At 38.7% G+C, this 19,187-nt stretch overlaps 7 protein-coding genes across 8 annotated transcripts; 4 read left to right on the plus strand and 3 right to left on the minus strand.

Annotated features, from left to right (window-relative positions):
* The first annotated feature begins 238 nt into the window (after positions 1–238).
* Positions 239–6,554, plus strand: Tre1 (Trapped in endoderm 1). The gene is made up of 7 exons (XM_068302967.1): positions 239–761; positions 4,869–4,966; positions 5,028–5,173; positions 5,246–5,346; positions 5,410–5,512; positions 5,577–6,061; positions 6,132–6,554. The coding sequence occupies exons 2-7, from the start codon at positions 4,876–4,878 to the stop codon at positions 6,316–6,318; spliced, it is 1,113 nt and encodes a 370-aa protein (XP_068159068.1). The 5' UTR covers positions 239–761; positions 4,869–4,875; the 3' UTR covers positions 6,319–6,554.
* An 885-nt stretch (positions 6,555–7,439) lies between these two features.
* On the minus strand, positions 7,440–8,328 carry RpL35 (Ribosomal protein L35). Its single transcript, XM_068302975.1, has 3 exons — positions 8,186–8,328; positions 7,867–8,003; positions 7,440–7,788 (listed from the first exon to the last, which is right to left on the minus strand). The coding sequence occupies exons 1-3, from the start codon at positions 8,186–8,188 to the stop codon at positions 7,557–7,559; spliced, it is 372 nt and encodes a 123-aa protein (XP_068159076.1). The 5' UTR covers positions 8,189–8,328; the 3' UTR covers positions 7,440–7,556.
* A 316-nt stretch (positions 8,329–8,644) lies between these two features.
* On the plus strand, positions 8,645–9,848 carry Rab18 (RAS oncogene family member Rab18). Its single transcript, XM_068302972.1, is given in 4 exon segments — positions 8,645–8,835; positions 8,988–9,351; positions 9,353–9,421; positions 9,492–9,848. Coding segments are annotated over 4 exon segments (600 nt in total). The 5' UTR covers positions 8,645–8,776; the 3' UTR covers positions 9,600–9,848.
* Positions 9,849–9,911: 63 nt separating this feature from the next.
* Positions 9,912–14,478, minus strand: LOC137586797 (RNA-binding protein 25). Its single transcript, XM_068302960.1, is given in 6 exon segments — positions 9,912–10,850; positions 10,917–11,557; positions 11,686–11,778; positions 11,781–12,561; positions 12,629–14,017; positions 14,091–14,478. Coding segments are annotated over 6 exon segments (3,063 nt in total). The 5' UTR covers positions 14,154–14,478; the 3' UTR covers positions 9,912–10,754.
* A 122-nt stretch (positions 14,479–14,600) lies between these two features.
* Positions 14,601–15,896, plus strand: Sirt4 (Sirtuin 4). Its single transcript, XM_068302968.1, has 2 exons — positions 14,601–15,015; positions 15,083–15,896. The coding sequence occupies exons 1-2, from the start codon at positions 14,832–14,834 to the stop codon at positions 15,835–15,837; spliced, it is 939 nt and encodes a 312-aa protein (XP_068159069.1). The 5' UTR covers positions 14,601–14,831; the 3' UTR covers positions 15,838–15,896.
* On the minus strand, positions 15,857–17,441 carry pie (pineapple eye). Of its 2 annotated transcripts, XM_068302966.1 has the most exons (3): positions 17,266–17,441; positions 16,249–17,205; positions 15,857–16,191 (listed from the first exon to the last, which is right to left on the minus strand). In XM_068302966.1, the coding sequence occupies exons 1-3, from the start codon at positions 17,377–17,379 to the stop codon at positions 15,907–15,909; spliced, it is 1,356 nt and encodes a 451-aa protein (XP_068159067.1). In that variant the 5' UTR covers positions 17,380–17,441; the 3' UTR covers positions 15,857–15,906. The 2 variants fall into 2 exon arrangements, with proteins under 2 accessions (XP_068159067.1, XP_068159066.1); XM_068302965.1 differs by having other exon boundaries at positions 15,857–17,205.
* A 96-nt stretch (positions 17,442–17,537) lies between these two features.
* On the plus strand, positions 17,538–19,041 carry Coa7 (Cytochrome c oxidase assembly factor 7). Its single transcript, XM_068302969.1, has 3 exons — positions 17,538–17,750; positions 17,818–18,107; positions 18,175–19,041. The coding sequence occupies exons 1-3, from the start codon at positions 17,651–17,653 to the stop codon at positions 18,592–18,594; spliced, it is 810 nt and encodes a 269-aa protein (XP_068159070.1). The 5' UTR covers positions 17,538–17,650; the 3' UTR covers positions 18,595–19,041.
* Positions 19,042–19,187: the final 146 nt, after the last annotated feature.

Here is a 19,187-nt window from a genome sequence, read left to right on the forward strand (position 1 = left end):
AATTTGGGTATTTTACATCTACCGTTAATTCCAACAATTGCCCGCAGATAGATCGAGTTGGAATCGGGCCTTAATCACATTGAAATATTTCTTGACAAACGACGATAAAAGCGCGAATATTTGCTTGGTGATGTGTAAGTCGGACTATCGACGTTACTATCGTCCACCATCGATACATTGAATAATCGATCGTTCCCTACAATCGATAATGACGATAGTTTTGCACCTCAAATTCGAGTGTTGTTTTTGTTTTCGAGGAGAGCGGGTGTGTTTGCGCGTTCGCTGTATTTATTATTCTTGTTTGGTAAAAAATTAAAACAACACAAAGTGTAAAAAACGTAACAAAAATTAAAGCTTGACTTCGTTAAATAAAGTTTAGCAGCAACACTTTGCAGTGCAACGTAAAGGACCTCACAATCGGGACTTAAACATAATTTCGCGTTTTGTAGAACTCTACTGTTTTTGTTTTTTATTTTTTATTTATTTATTATTGTTTTACTTTATCATTATTAACCAACATTAACTTCAAACGCTCGAAGCTTTAACAAAAACATAAACACAAAAAAAAATAAAATAAAACTCTTGCGCAGCCGCAGCTGCTTTTGGTCCGGCTGTTGGCAATTTCGAAATCGAACAAAAGAAACAACGACAACAACAACAAGACAAAAACAATCAATTTTAACCATTAATTGACGAAGAAGACGTTTGAAAATAAAAATGCAATTGGAAAGATTCACATAGAAGAATTCTTATATTTTTGGGTAAGTAAGTTAATATATATTGCAACAGAACATTCCCCCTCATTCTCCACCCCTCCCCACCAAATTAAGTACATTGTTAATAATTTGAAACATTTGTTAGAGCCGTAACAGAAGCCGCCTGTACACACACACATCCATAAAAAGAGAGGTCTACTATGTATGAATGTATAGGTAATGATAAAGAAACGGCTGTTTCTGTTTCGGATTCTGTCTGCTGCCTGCTGCATTCGAATGTCGTTTCCCACCCCCTCTCTAGTTCTCACTCACTCACTCTCTTTGTTTTTCTCCCCTCCCTAATGTCTGTCCAGCTCGGATGCTGCATCAATGAGAATAGGGGAAATAGCTAACAACAGGCACTCACACACACAGTCGCAAAGGCAAATATCCGTTTTAATCCCATACATACATACGTCTGTATATGTATATATATATGTACATATTATTATCCCCCTTCGACTACTTTAAATATATTGTTTTATATTTACATTTACTGTGCTTCCGATTCCGTTTGAAAGTTGTGTCTCATCTTCTGGATTTGACCAATAATCATCATCATCATCATCATCATTGTCGTCGTCAGCAGCAGCAGCTGAATGAATCATTCACCAAAACGTAACTCGTACTCGGGGGATATAATCATGGCTTTTTGCCTCCGACAAGATTTTTGGAGGGTCCAAAGAAAAGAAAATAAATATTGCAGATTCTCTATGACTTTTCTTTTCCATTAGGCTGCACATTTTGGATTTGTGTATAATAAACAAAATAAAACACATTATGTAGTTATAGTAGCTAACAGGGTAAACCTGTATTTTAATATAATAAATTCGATTAGTCAGCAAAAGGTGTGAGCGAGTACATACATCTCTTTCGCTCTATTTCTCTGTCTCTCATTCTTTGCATATTTTTGCATTTAATTTTTGTTGTTCTCGTAATATTTGTAGAATGAAATCATTTTCATTAAATGCATTAAGTGGGGAGGAAAACCCAACCTTGGCTTAAATTGCTTGATATAAAACTGAATTATCAGTTGAAAGAAATGCAACTAATAAGGCTTGTGTGTAATTTTGAGTGATGGAATGAATATTTTGCTTTATACAAATTCTTTTTTTAATTAATTGGATATTCCTGCAAACCCGAATCTTTTTCGTATGGAAGATGTATTAAGTTTTAACCCAAATTTGAATAGTTATACACAAAATTTAACTTTTAAATAGTATAATACAAAACTTACTTTGATATATCATATACATCATTTTTTGAAACGTACTTTTCTTCCCTAATCCTAAGAAAGTCAAAAATATGCATGGATTTTGAGTGGCTTAAGGCCTTAAAGGTCTTTTAAAACCCTAATACCAATCTATATGAAAAACAAAGTTAAGCCAAAGTTTTCAAGCCCTTTTTTCCCCTTCCTATTTAAGATAAGCTGAATGGGTCAGCTTACTGGAATTTGTTATCGGTTATGTAAGTGGATTTTATTATGAACATTTCATTTCATTTTGATATTACATATGTATGTATGTACATACATACGTATGTATGTAAACAAACCCATATTTGAAGACATTCCTTTATTAAACTCTGATTGATTATTTTCGTAACTGAAAGAAAGAAAAATAAATTTGAATAAAAGTGAAACTTTGTGTGGGAAATTGAGCAAAAGAGATAAGACACATTACACCCCTTTCCAATAAAAAAAAATCTTCGATCAACAATGTATCTTACAGATGCACATACATATGTATGTAAATACATACATACATGTGTGTACGTGTGGGTAAAGTCAAAGTGCTTGCGATCCTTTGCAGAGTGTTGGGGGAGCACAGCTTATCTCTAATATCAGTGCCAACATTATGGCCAAGTGGGGTGGTTATACACAATATCAAAGCATTTTAGTATCTTACACAAACACACACACACGCACATATTTGTATATGTATGTAAATACATATGTATGTACATACATACATATATGGGAATGCATATTCAAATTTCAATTTGTGGCTGCTCCCCCTTTAAAAAAACACCACACACACAAAGAGACAACAAACACACATGTTGATCATGCATGAAAGCAAACCGCTTCGTCGGTTTAGTTCACCCTCAACCACGTCTTTGGTCGTCGACTCGAAACACACACAGAACACACAGAACTCAGAACAGAACCCCCTCTCTCACAACATATTTTGTTGTGTCTTGTTGGATTCACCGCAATCCCCATGACCATTCGTACCATCATCCATGCCACATCCATCCATCCATTGGGGGGTACCCCAATTCATTCCCAGAAGCCTCTCTACGCACCGGAAACGAGAGTTATATGCGTAACAAGGCGCTTTTTAATTTAACCAATCCAAAATGAAAATGAAAAGCATTAAATAAATGAAATTGTGTTGTATGCAAACCAGTTGATGCGTTTCGTTGTTCGTTATCAACTCGCTTGGGGATTTTATTATATATTGTATATATACATACATATATAAAATAATAATAGTATATATATTTTTTAACAAAGTATTATTTCAAATCTTTTCTTTTCTCTCGGTTTTTTTGTGATTTTGTGAGTTATTATCCGTGCTCTACATTATTCCCATATCGGAAATTGTATTGAAAACTTTGTCAAAAGAAAAAAAAAGTAATTAAAGTTCGTTTTTGTTGTGCCATTTGTTTTTATGGTTTTTTTCCATTAATTCTTTTTTCTTTTTTTTGGTCGTTAATTTTTGTGGATTGTGCATATTATCTTAATAAGGTTGGCTGTTGACCTTATTTTGACCTCTTATCATTTGAAAAGAAAAATTAAATCAAATTGGAAAACTGTTTACGAAAGAAACCCATTAAAATCGGCGAAGCAGCTCACTCTTACTCTCACCCTCCTCTCCTTGCCGCTCTCTGTCACTACGCCTGCTGATAAGTAACATATGTAGTACTCCAATCCCACTTCCTTCTTCTTCAAAGAAGGTCGGTCGATGATTACACAGAATATACTTGGAATCATCAGAAATATATATTTGTGACATCATTTCATTTTATTTAGATATCATTGGTATTCGTGAGAATAAATTTAGACCATCTAGACCCTTGAATGCGACTATATTCCAAAGAATTACGGGAACAGATTTATACCTAATTTAGTTTCCACCTTTCCTCAAGTTAAATTGAAACTAAAACTGTTTATAACCTACATTTGTTTCTATAAACGGTAAACTATTAACTGAATTCAGGTGTACCATAATAAATCTGTTTACATTTATAGTGAAAAGCACATAAAAGTTTCACGGGGCTCAAGGGCAATGAATTGCTGGCAAACTCCTTAGGGTATGCAATAGGCTAGAAAAATATTTATTGTTTTCAACAAATTTATATCTTTTGATTTGGCTGGTACGTAAAGGTTATTATTAATATTTTTAATCTAAATTTCAAAAAAGCAAATTCGTGGACTGTTTATTGCATACTTCAGAGGAAAAAATAACCCCCATTTCAGAGCCATAGATCAACCTATCTTATTCGTACTTTCCTGTAATTAGTTTGTATTCTTAACGTATGAACCCCTCCCCACCCATTCGAAGATCACGTAATTAATAAATGTCTCATAAAGTGTTTACATTACGGCACAAATAAAAACTCTAACAATAGATGAAAAAAATTATAATATTGTTTTGTAAAGTAATTTGTGGCTCTTGAGCTCAAATATGAAGTAAAAATAAACACAAATGTGGGGGAAAATATGTCTTAAGTCTTATTACTAGGTATCTGCTGTAGTTCACTTCTTATATGTATATACTTTGATATGTATGTTAACTAATAAATTGCTGAAACTACGTAACTCAAGTCCGATTTCCGGATCACTTAGAAAAATAAGATATCACTTACGAAATAGGTATCGATCGCGTGATCGTAAATAGTGATCCCATTAGTAGTTTTAAAAATATGAATACATTGAATACCTCATTGATTGCTATACCAAATTATAATTGAATCTAAAAGATATGTATGTTTCTGTTCATTGTCGCTTGTGTTGTAACATATTCCTGACAAAAGAATCCACATTTTATTGTTTAAATTTATGAAAATTAAAATAACCATTAGGCTAAAATTAAAATGTACTTTCAGCATTGATATGGAGACACCACAACAGTCCATATACCCGCATTCAGCAACTCTGTTCGCTGCGATCAGTGCCTGTGTCTTTGTCACAATTGGCGTGTTCGGTAAGAGTCAATGGATTTTGGTTTTTAATGTTAAAGTTGTAATTGAAACGAATTTTCATAGGTAATCTAATAACTCTGCTGGCATTGCTGAAAAGCCCCACGATACGAGAACATGCGACGACGGCATTTGTCATATCATTAAGTATATCGGATCTCCTATTTTGCTCCTTTAGTCTGCCATTGACAGCTGTGCGTTTCTTTCAGGAGGTAAGTCTAATTAAAAAGTTTCACTCAAATCAAAAATTTAAATGTTATGGAATTATATTTTTCTCTTCACAGAGCTGGACATTTGGTAGCACATTATGCAAAATATTTCCTGTAATTTTCTATGGCAATGTCGCCGTTTCATTGCTTAGTATGGTGGGCATAACTCTAAACAGGTAAGCGATCAATAAAAACTATTGAATTTCTGTGATCATTTTCAACTGTGTTTTTTCCACTAGATACATACTCATTGCTTGCCATAGTAGATATGCTCAAATCTATAAGCCAAAATTTATAACACTGCAGTTGCTATTCGTTTGGGCTGTATCATTTTTGTTATTGGTAAGTCCGGTACACTTTAATCAATGAGAATTTTCAATTAATCAATTAATTGCATTTTTTTTAGCTACCACCCATATTGGGCATTTGGGGTGAAATGGGCCTAGATGAGGCCACATTCTCGTGCACCATACTGAAGAAGGATGGCAAATCAATTAAGAAAACATTGTTTCTCATTGGTTTCCTTTTGCCATGTCTGGTGATTATAATTTCGTATTCCTGCATATATATCACAGTGTTGCATCAAAAGAAAAAGATCCAAAGTCATGATAATTTTCAAATTGGAGCTGGTTGTGGTAAGAGTTCTGGTGCCACATCCTATGTGACCACAACGAGTACACGCAAGGCAAGAGAGGATAATCGTCTGACTGTTATGATGGTTACCATATTCTTGTGCTTTCTCATCTGTTTTCTGCCTTTGATGCTGGCCAATGTAGTGGACGATGAACGTAAGACCTCATATCCTTGGCTGCATATCATTGCCTCGGTAATGGCTTGGGCCTCTAGTGTCATTAATCCCATTATCTATGCAGCCAGCAATCGCAATTATAGGTAATAATAATGAATGAATTGTCATTTATCGTTGATCCGACATTAACTCGACTTTTCTCTTTTATTGCAGAGTTGCATATTATAAGATATTTGCCTTATTGAAATTCTGGGGCGAGCCACTGTCACCTATGCCAAGTAGAAATTATCACCAAAGTAAAAATTCCAAGGAATTGTCGGGCGTTATACGTAGCACGCCGCTATTTCACGCTGTTCAAAAGAATAGTATTAACCAAATGTGCCAAACATATTCAGTATGAGAAAGGGTATTCAATTTATCCTCCTTTTTCTCTCTCTCTTCTTTACATATATTATTTTTTTTGCTTTGTATTCGAGTCTTTTTGTAATTGCAATATTACAATTTATAGTAATTTATATTTAATGCAATGCAATTCGAGAGGTTGCATAAATAAGACAACAAATGATATACATAAAATACAATATAGAGAATATTATATATATAGGCAAATATACATACTTTAGTCATAAACAAGAACTTGAATGTTTTATAATTTCCCCATTATGGCAGAGTTTTTGGGGCTTGATGCTTGATACAAGGCTGTAAGTGAGAAATATAGAAATTATGGCATGCCTATCTAGGCTATATCACCTGATCTTAGTCAAAAACTAAAGAAACTCATGGGGGCTCTTGAACTGGAGCAGGTTGCGGACCCCTGATCTAGGTAAATACGTGAGACAAGTGTAAAAATGACTACAATTAGATTTTGTTGTAATTTTAATAATGCATCGCTTTGTATTGATCGATTAGTTCTTTGTTTGACTGAGACCGACAACAACGATAATTTTCTTTATTCTGCAGCCGTTGGTGCCAGATATACTCCTGGTGCATCAAATCGGAATGTTCCTTTGCTACTCAGATTTGTAGATTTTGCTCCTCGCTATACCTAAAGAACCTACAACCCTTTAACTTTGCAACTCAGATCTCCAACTGCCTATTTGCCGTGGAAACCTTGATCAATTCCATATAATACATTCATGATCTCAGCTGATATCGAACCTTCATGGAGTTTCGGCTGATCGAAATCCTATGTCAATTTAAGAAAGACACTCCTATATTTAGGAAACGCATAAAGCAAACTACGAGAACCTTATCCCGATTGTAAATCGTGAGCAGATGGACATCTATAGGGCTCGTATGGCCGATGATTCGACGTCTATTAGTAGACACTTATGGCAAGTTCGACACTATTCATAGTTTAACTCATTGCAGCACTTTCAAAACGTTGCTAAAATGACATCTAACGGAGCAGAGATCAGAGACAAATGGTTTTCCACACGCGGTCAATTCTTTTTCTTTTTTTGTGTCACAGAACTAGAAACTTAATATATATAATCCACGTATAAAGCACACAACAAATCATCACATTAAAAAAACAAGTATGTTTTATTTTTTTTTTCGTTCTTCTCCTTCCGCTGAAGGAAAGATGTTATTTCCTTCTCAAAAAACGTACACTAGGAATTATATTGGTTTCCCGGCTTATGCCTTAAGAGCATATTTACGCTGTGGGTAGATGGAACGCTTGCGGATCTCCTTGAGGGTCTTGCGGTTAGCGTCACGAGGAGACAGAGCCTTGCGGATGGCGCGGGTCTTCTTTCTGCGCAGATCCAGGGGCTTGTACTTCTTGTTCTTGAACACCTTACGCAGATTCTCCTTCTGCTTCTGGTGCATAACAATGTAGACGCGAGCAATGGCCTTACGCACAACACGGCTGCAAGTAAAATTAATAAAATTAACAACATTCTCGCCAATGACTGAATGGCGGCAATAGGCCGCCGCGTATACTTACATCTTGGAGAGCTTGGACGGAGCACCTCCGGTCACCTTAGCCACACGCAAGCTAAGCAGCTCAGTTTTGAGCTCATCCAATTGCTTGGAGAGCTCCTTCTTGTCCTTGGTTCTTAATTCGGAGCACTTAACCTTAACCTGTGTTTGGATAGATAACAAAAGTTTGTATTAGTTTTGGTCATACATAAATAGCATATAAATAACACATTTAACAAAAACTATCCACTATTTCGCATAGATTTCACACATTTTGTTGTTGTTTCCAAAGCGGATGGCAATTATTTTCACAAATTAAATTTCACGCAAATTTCGGTACCAACCATTTTTCTCGGGTGTCACGTCAAAAAAGAAAGAATGAAGAAGAACTAGTTGATGTCAATAAGATTCCGATATCGACACTGACAGCCGTTCAAGAATTATCGAACTAGTTCGCTTTTTGATTTGTTTATATCAATTTTAAATTTGTTGAAATAAAAATCACGCCTTATAAAGTTGAAGATGATAGCTCCGAAACAGTAACAGTAATTAATGCATAAAAGCTAAACATTTAATTTAACAGAAAATAGGTTGTACTATTAAAAATATTTCTTTTAATTTTTGTTGATTTAAACAATTATATATTTTATTCTTTGATTGCTACTTCAATATCTGGTAAATGTTTGCTTACCATTCATATTTGAAATCGTGACAATTGGTTCAATCAAGAAATACTAAAAAGTGAAACGAAAGCCCAATCGGAATCAGTTGACGGAAATGTAAACAAAATGATCAGGTGGCAACCTTACCCACACACATATGTACATACCAATGCTCCATATTAATAATATTCCGCAACTTGCTTAAAACAATAGGAAATGATTAAATATAATTGCTGTAAATTGGCATAAAGAATAGACAAATTGAATTAAACAATGGCAGATAGAGCTATCAAGTTGCTGGTCATTGGCGAAAGTGGAGTGGGCAAGTCCAGGCAAGTAAAGTTTTATTTACAGTCAAATTTGTATTAACAATTTGCTGCGTATATTCCTCACACGCACACACACACACGTAATACATACATATATGGAAATATTATTATTATTGACTTCTGAAGTTTTGCATCATTCTATTTTTCAAAAATAGCCTCATACGTCGATTTGTCGAGAACAAGTTCGATGAGAATCATGACGTCACAATTGGAATGGACTTTAAGAGCAAAGTCATGAACGTCGACGGAATTGACTATAAGGTTGCACTTTGGGACACAGCTGGAGCAGAGAGATTTCGCAGTCTTACGCCCAGCTTCTATCGCAAAGCTTTGGGCGCCATTCTAGTATATGATATAACAAATCGTGATACATTGGTCAAACTGGAAGCCTGGCTGGCCGAATTGGATAGCTACAGTGATAATCCCAATATAGCTATTATTGTGGTCGGCAATAAGATCGATCAGGATCGCGTGGTCGATCGTCAGGAGGGACGTAACTTTGCCCGTAAACATCGAGCCCCTTTTTATTGAGACATCTGCCCGTTGTGATCAGTTTGTCAGCGATGTCTTCAAGGAAATAGTCGAAAAGGTGTGTGTAAACTTGTTTTTGCCGATTTATGAATACTACGTTAAAATTGCTCTTTTGCTTTCTATTTTAGATTGTTTCATCCGAATATTTTGACAATGGACAAATCAATTCCAATGGCATGGAAATCGGCAGCAACGATTCGGATCTGGATGGAAATGCATCAACATGTTATTGTTGATGTTCTTTCTATTCTCGTCTATTTTCTATTGTTCTGTCTATCATGTATTTATTCATTGAATTCACTGTTTTAATATCATTAGCATTAAAATTCAATTTGAAAACTCTGAATTCGTAAACCCCTCATACTTGTACACGGTCTAAGGCTGCCAGTTACCACACTTTAAACATATTTAATGTAAATATAAAACGAATCACTATAATATATCTAACCATATTTTATGAAATTCTTTAGAGAGACCAAAACCAACATTTTTTGTGTTCCGAATTTCATTAGACGAAAATGCAGTTTTATTTTCAGTTTTCAGTTGTTTTTTTTTTTTTTTTTTTTGGAGAATCTCGAATTTTTTAATCAGCGCTAAATTTTAATACAAAAAAAAAAAAAAAAAGAAGAGATACACGTACATATAAAAGAACCCAAAGGGCTTGAGTCTAACTTCGGCAATGGCCGTGGTTTTTATACGCTTGCAAATTGACACAGAAGATTTACAATTAATAAATTGAGCAAATTATTGCACTAGCATCATTATTTAGAGACGGAGCGACAGAACGTTGGTCGAATAATACAAATATATATGTATAATATACAAATTCATTCTCTTGGACAAGATTGCCTTTTTCTTAACTTTTGTTTTCTTTTTTGCAAGTGTATACAAAGAAACCTACGATTAAGATAAAAAAAAAACCAAGGATTCAATTTAAAAGGATTAAGATACAATGAATTTAAGGACTAACGTCTACCTCTTTTTTGTGAGTGTGTGTATTTACAAGTTAGATGATTGCTAAACTCTAACAAAGTGTGAATCCACTAAGAAATTGTTGGCAGGAGCGCAGCAAAAGAAACAAAGCTCGGCATTTTTGATCTAGAGTTATCCTTCTTATTTTTCGTGTTTTTTTTTTAAGATTTAGTTTTGTCAGTTTTTTGTGGTGCACGCCCCTTTTTTATGTACACATTGTGATAATCTTATGGATGTTATATATATATATATATATATATGTATATACATATGTATATATATATTTTTTTTCACTTTCATATGGTTTCTAGGTAAATTTCTTAATAAAGTAAACTTAAAATCTATGCAACGTTTCATCTCTCTGTTCTCGTATGCGCCGCCATTATCATTATCCTGCGTCAGTACGTCCAGCTCATCATCTATTTGCCCGCAATGCCACTCTTTTTGGCATCCAATTCGTATATGAGCAGTCGCCACATTTTAACCACAAATACCTCTGCCTCCTCATCCAGCACCTACAGAAACAAAACCAAATAAATAATAAAAAAGAATGAGAGGGAAAAAGAGAGTGGGAAACTCACCATTTGGACATCGTCTAATATGCTTTGGGGCGGACTACCAGCCAATACCTTGGAGCATATGAAATCCACTAACGTTGGCTCTGGCTCACCGATATATTCAATGATTTTCTTATTTATCCATGGACGAATTTTCCGTTCCATTAGGCCACTGTCAATCTCATTGCGATCGAGCTTATAATTGAACAGCTCATCCTTTTGTGTGGGTATCCTGTCAATAATGCTTTTAATATGCCGCCGTTTCTCATCGTGCACCTTGGCACCATTCTCATCTTTTTTGGTATTTGCAGTTGCACCAGCATCTCCACTTGTCGCACCACCAGTTCCTCCTCCACCACCATCGCTCTTACCATGTTTGCCATGCTGTTGTTTGTTGTTGCTACTGCTGCTGCTGTTGTTATTGTTGTTGTTATTATGATTTTTGCCATTCCCGCTGCCCGATGACGTTGAACCAGAACCACCACCTTGGGCTATCTTCTGGCTAACGGCAGCAGCAGCAGCTGTTGCCGCTGATACAGCGGAACTTTGACGATCCGCAGATGAAATGTTGCCGCTACTGCTATTGATTGTGCCACCGCCGCCGCTTGCACCTCCAGTGGCACCTTGGGCAGATGGTGTACTATTGCTCATGTTATCATCGTAGTCTGCAATTAATTGAGAAAAATGAAATTAATACTCACAATCTAGCTCAACCTTAGCCTTATATCATCAGCAAAGCTATTACAACTAATCTTCAAATGAAGATTCCTAAATAGTTGATGCTTCTTCTTACCTAATGGTACCAGTTTACGCTTTTTGGGATTTATATTCTCATCGTTGTCATCGTCGTTGACAAAAACGCCGGTTGCCTCGATTTTCTTTTTTTGAGATTGTTGCCCAACGTTAAGGATATCAGTGGCATGGTCATGGGTGGAGTTGCCGCCATTGTACCATCATTATTACTCTCCGCACCCACATCCATGGCACTTTGTTGCTGCTGCTGCGTGGGTGTGTGTATGTTGGCCAATGAATCCCGCGACTCACTATTCTCTCGACTAAGACTATTCTGATGCCAGTGATGATGATGATGTGATTTATCGTTGCTCTTGGCTAGAGTGTAACCACTGGCATTGGATGCTGTATCGGCCATGGAGCCACCACCACCACCATCGTGATCATCATTCGACATGGAATCATCGGATACAGCTGCATCCTGATTTGTTGTCTTGTTGCGGCGCTTTTCGCCAGTTGCTGCCGGAGCAGCCGCAGTGGAGGCATTTTGCGTTTGGTTTTGTGTCTGTGCTTGCGCTGAACTAATTTGTGGTAGTTCGGATTTACGCTGCACTGCCTCCAGATTGACATTGATGATGATGCGTGGCTCGTAGAGTTTTTCAATTTCGCGTCGCGCTTTCTCATATTCCTGCGTAGGATTCTCGAATTCGCCGTTGAATATTTTGTTCTTTAGCTCGGCCAATTCGTCGGCTTCCTTCTCGCGATCCTTGGAATCGGCATCGGCTTCTCGGACGCGTTCGGCTAAACGCTGCTGCAACTCTCGTCCACGATAATATAGCGAATCATCACGTTCATCATCGTAGTCCTCGACAAATTCCTTTAGACGCTTGGCATCTGTTTCACGTTCCTCCTGACGTAGCAGCTCCTTGAGCCGATACTGCGGGGAAAATGGGATATATGTAAAAGTAGGAAACATTTTTGAAAGGACTTCAACGATGGCTTACCTTCTCGTTCTCTTTAGCCCGGCGTTTCTCTCGAATCTCCCAATTATTGAGACGCTCTTGATAGGCCGCCTCCTTTTCTCGCGCCTTCTTCTCAGCTTTTTTGCGTTCGCGCATCTCCTCCTCCATTTCCTTTTCGCGTCGTGTGTCTCTCACTGGCTTCAAAGTCTTTTCTTCCCGCTCGCGATCTCGTTCTCGCTCCCGTTCTCTTTCCCGTTCTCTTTCACGCTCCCGTTCACGCTCACGCAACTCCAGGCGCTCTCTCTCCCGCTCCCGCATCTCTTGGCGCTCCCGTTCGCGATCTCGCTCGCGTTCCCGTTCACGCTCGCGATCTTTGTCCCGCATCTCACGAATTTCTCGTTCCGAAATTGAAGGTAAATCCTTGGAGCGTGACTTGGAGCGACGGCGGCGTGACTCTTTGGCATCGGGTCGCCTTTCGACGCTCACCATTGTTGGCTCTTTTCGGCTACTGGTACTACTACTTGTCGCGGTATGTCGTGCTGGTGGCGCCGACGCTTGAACAGGTGAGGTGGCTGAAACTGCTCCAGAGGAACCAGAGGGTGTGGACTCTTCAATGATTTCTACATCCTGACTTCTTTCCGCATCTGCTGGATTAGCTTTGCTGGAGGAGCTGGTACTGGTGGTGGTGCTGCTGGCCTTACGTTGCTCTTCGCGCTGTTGCTTCTTGCGTTCCTTTTCCTTCTTCTCTTTTTCCTTCTCCTTTTCCAGCTCTTTACGATGCTCATCCGCTTCGGCTCGCTTCCGGAATTTACCAATCTCACTGCTAATCAGATTCCTTTTTTCTTCCTCTAAGGCATTATCGTTCAGTACCTTTATCTTCAGATCATCCTCGCGTCGCACCTTCTTCACACGCGTTCCAGACCCATACAGATCGCCACCCCGTTGTGTCCCATCGAATCCTTCGAACTCATGCTTGTACTCTTCGAGAAGATCATGCATCTGGCTAATAGCATACTCGTCCTCAGTCTTCTCATCCAAGGTATTGGCGCCCTCTCCATTTTTGCACTCCTGTTCCTTATAATCCTCAATCAAAACTTTGTTCTTGGCATCCACTTTGGCCACCAGCTTTTTCCCATCAATTTCCATCTCGCTGAGAAGGCGGACAGCCCGCATTGCAGCAATTGGACCATCGAACTCGCAAAAGCCGAATGTGGAGACCCGTTTCCAATTGATTACTACACCGCAGGAGGCCAGGATGCGTTTCAAAAGAGCCTCCGGTACACGTTCACTAATATTGCCCACAAAAACCGTGATAATGGGTCCACGAAATTGTGGCTGCGGCTCCGGCGGCCGATGATAAACTGTGGGCTGTGAACTGATGGTTGCCGAATTCCGAAAACTTCGTGGTGGATTACCCATCGACTGCATCATCTGCAAAAAAAAGGGGAAAATAAAAAACAAATTGTCATTCCGGGAATTGATAATGGATAAAGATGCTACTTACATGCGGAGGTGGAATTGAAGCATTTAAATACGGCGGCATTGGAGCACGCGGTGGATATGACATTTTCTAATTTTTGTCGTTTTGTCCAATTTTTTTGCCAAAAAAAATTAAATTTAAAGCCGACAAAACACAGCCACACGAAAGAGACGCACACACACACACACACACGTACGCACACAGGGATACGCGTGCAAACGCCACAGGCACAGAGGGAGCGAGCGGAAAAGAAGTAGAGTGTGTGATGTGATATCTACTTTGAAATCTTAATTTAATTGTTGATTGATTGATCAATTCGTTGGCTCAGTGATATATCCATAGACGCATACAACCCAAACTATTACACGTAAATTCGAAAGCAATTTTTTTTCCTTCCTTTTTCACAATAGAGGTGGAGAAAACATCGATGACACTATCGATGAATTTGCATCGTTAATAATTACAAGACAATAGTGGCAAGTTGTAAAAATAGGGGGCAAATATTAGTGGGTGCAGCGAATTCGAATGCAGCGAATTTTAGTGTCGTAAATTTTTTGTTGCGGAGGGGCTTCTGTGGGGGTTCGGATTTAAACATATGTATATAAGGTGCAACCGTTAAATACCTTTAATTTATATAACTAAGTTTTTTAAAAGTTTCGATTAACAATAAGGCATCTGGATATTTGATTTCCTACATTTGCTGTGGAATTAAGGGTGGTCGAGTCAGTCTTCCAATATACATATTTTGTTATTGTTATTGTTAAAATGCGTGTCAGCAGCTTGCTTAGATTCCGGAGCACTCCGCTTCAGAGAAGCACAGTGAAGCAGCAGCAGTATGTACCACAGCATAAACCTGCCGTCCAGGATGATATTAAACGACTCGAGGATTTTCTAATCTCCAAGCCGAACATCTTGGTCTTGACTGGAGCTGGAATATCAACAGAATCGGGTATGGAATAAACTAAACTTTATCCGATAATGGAAAATTATATTCAAGAGGCTGACTTTTGTTACAGGAATCCCTGATTACAGGTCCGAGGGTGTGGGTCTCTATGCCCGAACGAACCACAAGCCCATCCAGCATCTGGAATTTGTCAAATCAACGAGTGTACGTAAACGCTATTGGGCCCGAAATTTTGTAGGTTGGCCCAATTTCTCGTCCACACAGCCGAATGCAACGCATCATGCCTTGGCCCGCTTCGAGCGAGAGATGCGCGTCCAGGCGGTGGTTACACAAAATGTGGATCGTCTGCACACCAAAGCGGGCAGCCGTAATATTGTAGAGCTACATGGCAGTGGTTATGTGGTCAAATGTTTGTCCTGTGAATATCGCATCGATCGACATGAGTTTCAGACCATTTTGGCCACTCTGAATCCAGCCTTTAAGGATGCCCCCGATATGATACGACCCGATGGCGATGTGGAAATCCCACTAGATTATATCGAAAATTTCCATATACCCGAATGCCGTGAATGTGGTGGTAATCTTAAACCAGAAATTGTTTTCTTCGGTGATTGTGTGCCCCGGCCTCGACTGGACAAGATTGCCGAAATGGTCTATAACAGTGATGGTCTACTGGTGCTTGGCTCCAGTCTATTGGTCTTCTCAGGCTATCGGATGGTCCTGCAAATGAAGGACTTAAAGTTACCCGTGGCCATTGTGAATATTGGTGATACTCGAGCAGATCATTTGGCTGACATTAAAATCTCGGCCAAATGTGGCGATGTGATACCGAAACTCTTCGACTTTCGGAAAATGAATGCCTCATAATTAAGTTCTTGTTGAGTGGTTATTAAATTTTAGAAATATGATTTTTTTTTATTCTCTAATTGAATTGATTTATTGAGTACATAATAGCGAAATGGTTTCCGGTTCTGAATCTCGAAACCAAATGTCCTCGTCGCGTAGCTGCAGTTTCTCAAGTGCTTTCGTTGATTGATCCTTAATACGATCATCATCATTTTTAAAGCGCAGTGTACAGGTTCCCGTACACTCATCCGTCTGATCATCAAATTCATAGATAACCAAATAGAAATATGGTTCATCTAAGCAACCAAAAGATTCTTTTAAGGCAAGCGGCGGACGCATAACATGGCCTTGTAGCTTAGGTATAAGGCAAGTATCCTGGACAATTTCATCATGAGGAGTGGATTTGGGTACTTCAAACGAGGGTGTACTTACTGCTGAAGGCCTTTGGCTAGGTATTACAGTGACTTGACTCCATACGCTGGATACAGTATCATCGTTATCGGATACCACAGGCGACTTATCATCATCTGGCATGAGAATCTCGTTTTGGGAAGGTCCAGTCTTTGTCATATAGAATGACGAATCAATTTTGGTATTTTTCGTGCCCACATTAGCGCAACGATGGCGTTGTTCGTTCTGTTTGTTTGTGATCAATTTCTTTTCCACATCTTCACAAGTATCGCATTTAAAGCACTCAGCCTGCTTTTGATGCGGAGGAAGACACTTGAGATGAGCCGCTGTGGAGGCGCACAGCTTGCATGCCAGAATTTTCCAGGTGTTTTTATTGTAGTCACGTCCCTTGGTGCAGATACAATCTTTCATTTGGCATGTCAGGTGCCTGGTATGAAGTTCTCTATAAGCATGACGTTCTCTCTCCCATGTGGCATCACGATCGGGTACAAAGATCGATTGCAAGCGTATTAGATCCCGAAACTTCTCATCGCGACACCAGATGCAGCGCAGATAGTACCCAGAGGATAGAGCATACCGGCGCATACATGTGCGATGGACAAATCCCTTGCGGCAGCAATCCCCATACACAACACGATGCAGAGCAAATGCCAGGATCGGTTTATAGCATATGTTGCATATTGGCACCGGTTGGGGTGGATGTCTTATTAGCTTCTTCTGGTAATCATCAATGGGTCGGCAGTCCTCACAAAAACTTCGAAATGCATGGCAAAACTCAGAGACAACATGATGCTCTATGCCACAGACCAAGTGGAAGCATTTTCCGCACTTGTTGCAGTTGATGCTGGCTCCGATCTCCTGGCAGTAGATACACTTGCGTTGCTTGGCTGCAGCAATTTCTCTGCGAATATCTCTTAAAAGGAAGCCCAGGATTCCGGCAGCATCACCACCGCGTTGATGCAGTTGCGTCGATAGGAGCTGAGCGGGATTGGGCAAAACTATTAAAATTATAGTTAATTTTATAGACCGATCAATTACCAGGCAAAAATAGTGAACAGTAATGTCCTGGTTTATCATCCACTCCCCGTACAACAGTTCATCCTCCTCCGTGTCGCTGCTTTTTCTACATATACTACAAGTTCGTATTCCCATTTTATGCCAAAAAACAACAATATTCAAAATCTGTTGCAATTGCCCACTGTGTAGTGCTGCAAAATGTCTCATAAAAAAGTGTGGTAAAATTGTGGGAGCTGCAAAAATAGTGGTTGAAAAAACTACCAGAAGTCCAAAAAATACCAGAAAAAGACACAAAATTCCAGTTCCACGGTTTTCGGATTGCGAAAACAAGGATCAAAACAGAAGAAAAATTTTAGGATCAAAACAGACTCAAAATTATAGATCAACACAGAAAAAGACTCAGACAATGGCGTACGACTTGAAGAAGGAGTCAGACGTAAAGGAGTACATAGACAAGTTGGGAGTAGAGTATCGATTTGGTTGTTACTCGGAGAAAAAGCCGGAAGGTATGTTCTAACGCCGCCAAAAGCAACAGATAACAACTGTCGTGTGGTTCATTATTTGTCATTGCAGCTTGCCACTTACTCGGCGACTACCTGGAGGGAATCAAAAAGGACTTTGAAAAGGCCTCCAAGGTGTACAAATCGACATGTGATGACTATGGTTACGCAAAGTCGTGTTATAAGTATGGCAACTATAGCTTTCTAGGCAAGGGAAAGAGCGGCGGCAAGGGCGAGCCACGCGTGGCATATGAATATTATGAAAAGGGATGCAATCTTAATGATTCGGATGCCTGCTTGCATTCCGGCTTATTGCTGGTCTCCAGATCAATGCCCAAGGAGATTGACCGCAATGTGCCTAAGGTGAGTGCAAATAGCAAATTAATTTAGAAAATGCGACACAATCAATAATTTTTATTTTATGCCCCAGGGTCTGGAGTTCCTTACCAAAAGCTGTGACATGAACAACGCCACCGCATGTTTCTATTTGTCCGGAATGCATATTTCTGGTGTGCAAAAGAAACCAGAGGATACTGCGGCCAGTAGCAGTGGCGGGAGTGTCATTAGCGGTGTCAATTCTACAACAACGGCATCAAAAACACCCAAGGAATCCGAATACATTGTGCTTAAGGACATGAAAAAGGCATTTCAATTTGCCCACAAGGCATGCGAGTTGCGTAACATGTACGCCTGTGCCAATCTTAGCCAGATGTACGCCCGCGGCGATGGCATCGAAAAGAACGAAAAGGAGGCCGAAAGGTATAAGAAACTGGCCCTGGAAATGCAAGAGGAGATTAAGAAACAACAGGAGACGCTTGGCTTTCAACAGGGAGTTGGCATGCCAAATTAAAGCCATCTCGTCAATCAATCGTTTTTTCGATCCTTACCTTAGATCAATATTTTCGTTTTTTCTTTTCCATTGCTCAAAATTTCTCGTTCAAGTTTCTTTTCAATTTCAATATTTGTATATTCATTAGATTTCTTCTTTCCTTTTAGTGTGTATATAGATCATTTACCACCTGCCCACTAATTATCTCCTGCTCCCCCCACACCCCTCTCTAACTATCAGACTCTTTCCTTTAGAAGGGAGCTGAAAATATGCAAAATAAAATTCTTAGTTTTAATTGTTAAGTGTTAACAAAAGTCAGCAAATGAATGAATGCAAATCCCTATATAATTCCGTTGATACCTTAATTACAAATTACTTACAAAATATAAAGAAATGGATACCTTAAAAAAAAATAAAATAAAATAAAACAATATAGGAATCCTTAGACCAAAGTTGGTAAATCTAAAATTACTTCTGTTATATTATTTTGCGTTTTACTTCATATTTAAATTTCTCGTCGTTTAAAATTGTGATTTCGTGTCCTAAGGATGTTGACAAGTCTTTTTGTGGCTATGAAATCATTTAATATTTTTAACTATTAGCCCCTCTCTTTC

The sequence above is a fragment of the Drosophila tropicalis genome, unplaced genomic scaffold, assembly GCF_018151085.1.
Source record: "Drosophila tropicalis isolate 14030-0801.00 unplaced genomic scaffold, ASM1815108v1 contig_158, whole genome shotgun sequence".
In the NCBI taxonomy this organism is placed as follows: domain Eukaryota; kingdom Metazoa; phylum Arthropoda; class Insecta; order Diptera; family Drosophilidae; genus Drosophila; species Drosophila tropicalis.

What these genes read in the sequence shown, in the direction of transcription:
- Tre1 (XM_068302967.1), top strand. Translation starts at nt 4,876, where the DNA reads ATGGAGACACCACAACAGTCCATATACCCGCATTCAGCAACTCTGTTC. An exon ending in TGTCACAATTGGCGTGTTCG is followed by an intron (nt 4,967 to 5,027) that starts GTAAGAGTCAAT and finishes GAATTTTCATAG; the next exon opens with GTAATCTAATAACTCTGCTG. An exon ending in CTGTATCATTTTTGTTATTG is followed by an intron (nt 5,513 to 5,576) that starts GTAAGTCCGGTA and finishes CATTTTTTTTAG; the next exon opens with CTACCACCCATATTGGGCAT.
- RpL35 (XM_068302975.1), bottom strand. An exon ending in CCGTCCAAGCTCTCCAAGAT is followed by an intron (nt 7,789 to 7,866) that starts GTAAGTATACGC and finishes TTTTACTTGCAG; the next exon opens with CCGTGTTGTGCGTAAGGCCA.
- Sirt4 (XM_068302968.1), top strand. Translation starts at nt 14,832, where the DNA reads ATGCGTGTCAGCAGCTTGCTTAGATTCCGGAGCACTCCGCTTCAGAGA. An exon ending in TGGAATATCAACAGAATCGG is followed by an intron (nt 15,016 to 15,082) that starts GTATGGAATAAA and finishes CTTTTGTTACAG; the next exon opens with GAATCCCTGATTACAGGTCC.
- pie (XM_068302965.1), bottom strand. Translation starts at nt 17,379, where the DNA reads ATGGGAATACGAACTTGTAGTATATGTAGAAAAAGCAGCGACACGGAG. An exon ending in CTGTTCACTATTTTTGCCTG is followed by an intron (nt 17,206 to 17,265) that starts GTAATTGATCGG and finishes AATCCCGCTCAG; the next exon opens with CTCCTATCGACGCAACTGCA.
- Coa7 (XM_068302969.1), top strand. Translation starts at nt 17,651, where the DNA reads ATGGCGTACGACTTGAAGAAGGAGTCAGACGTAAAGGAGTACATAGAC. An exon ending in CTCGGAGAAAAAGCCGGAAG is followed by an intron (nt 17,751 to 17,817) that starts GTATGTTCTAAC and finishes TTGTCATTGCAG; the next exon opens with CTTGCCACTTACTCGGCGAC. An exon ending in TTGACCGCAATGTGCCTAAG is followed by an intron (nt 18,108 to 18,174) that starts GTGAGTGCAAAT and finishes TTTATGCCCCAG; the next exon opens with GGTCTGGAGTTCCTTACCAA.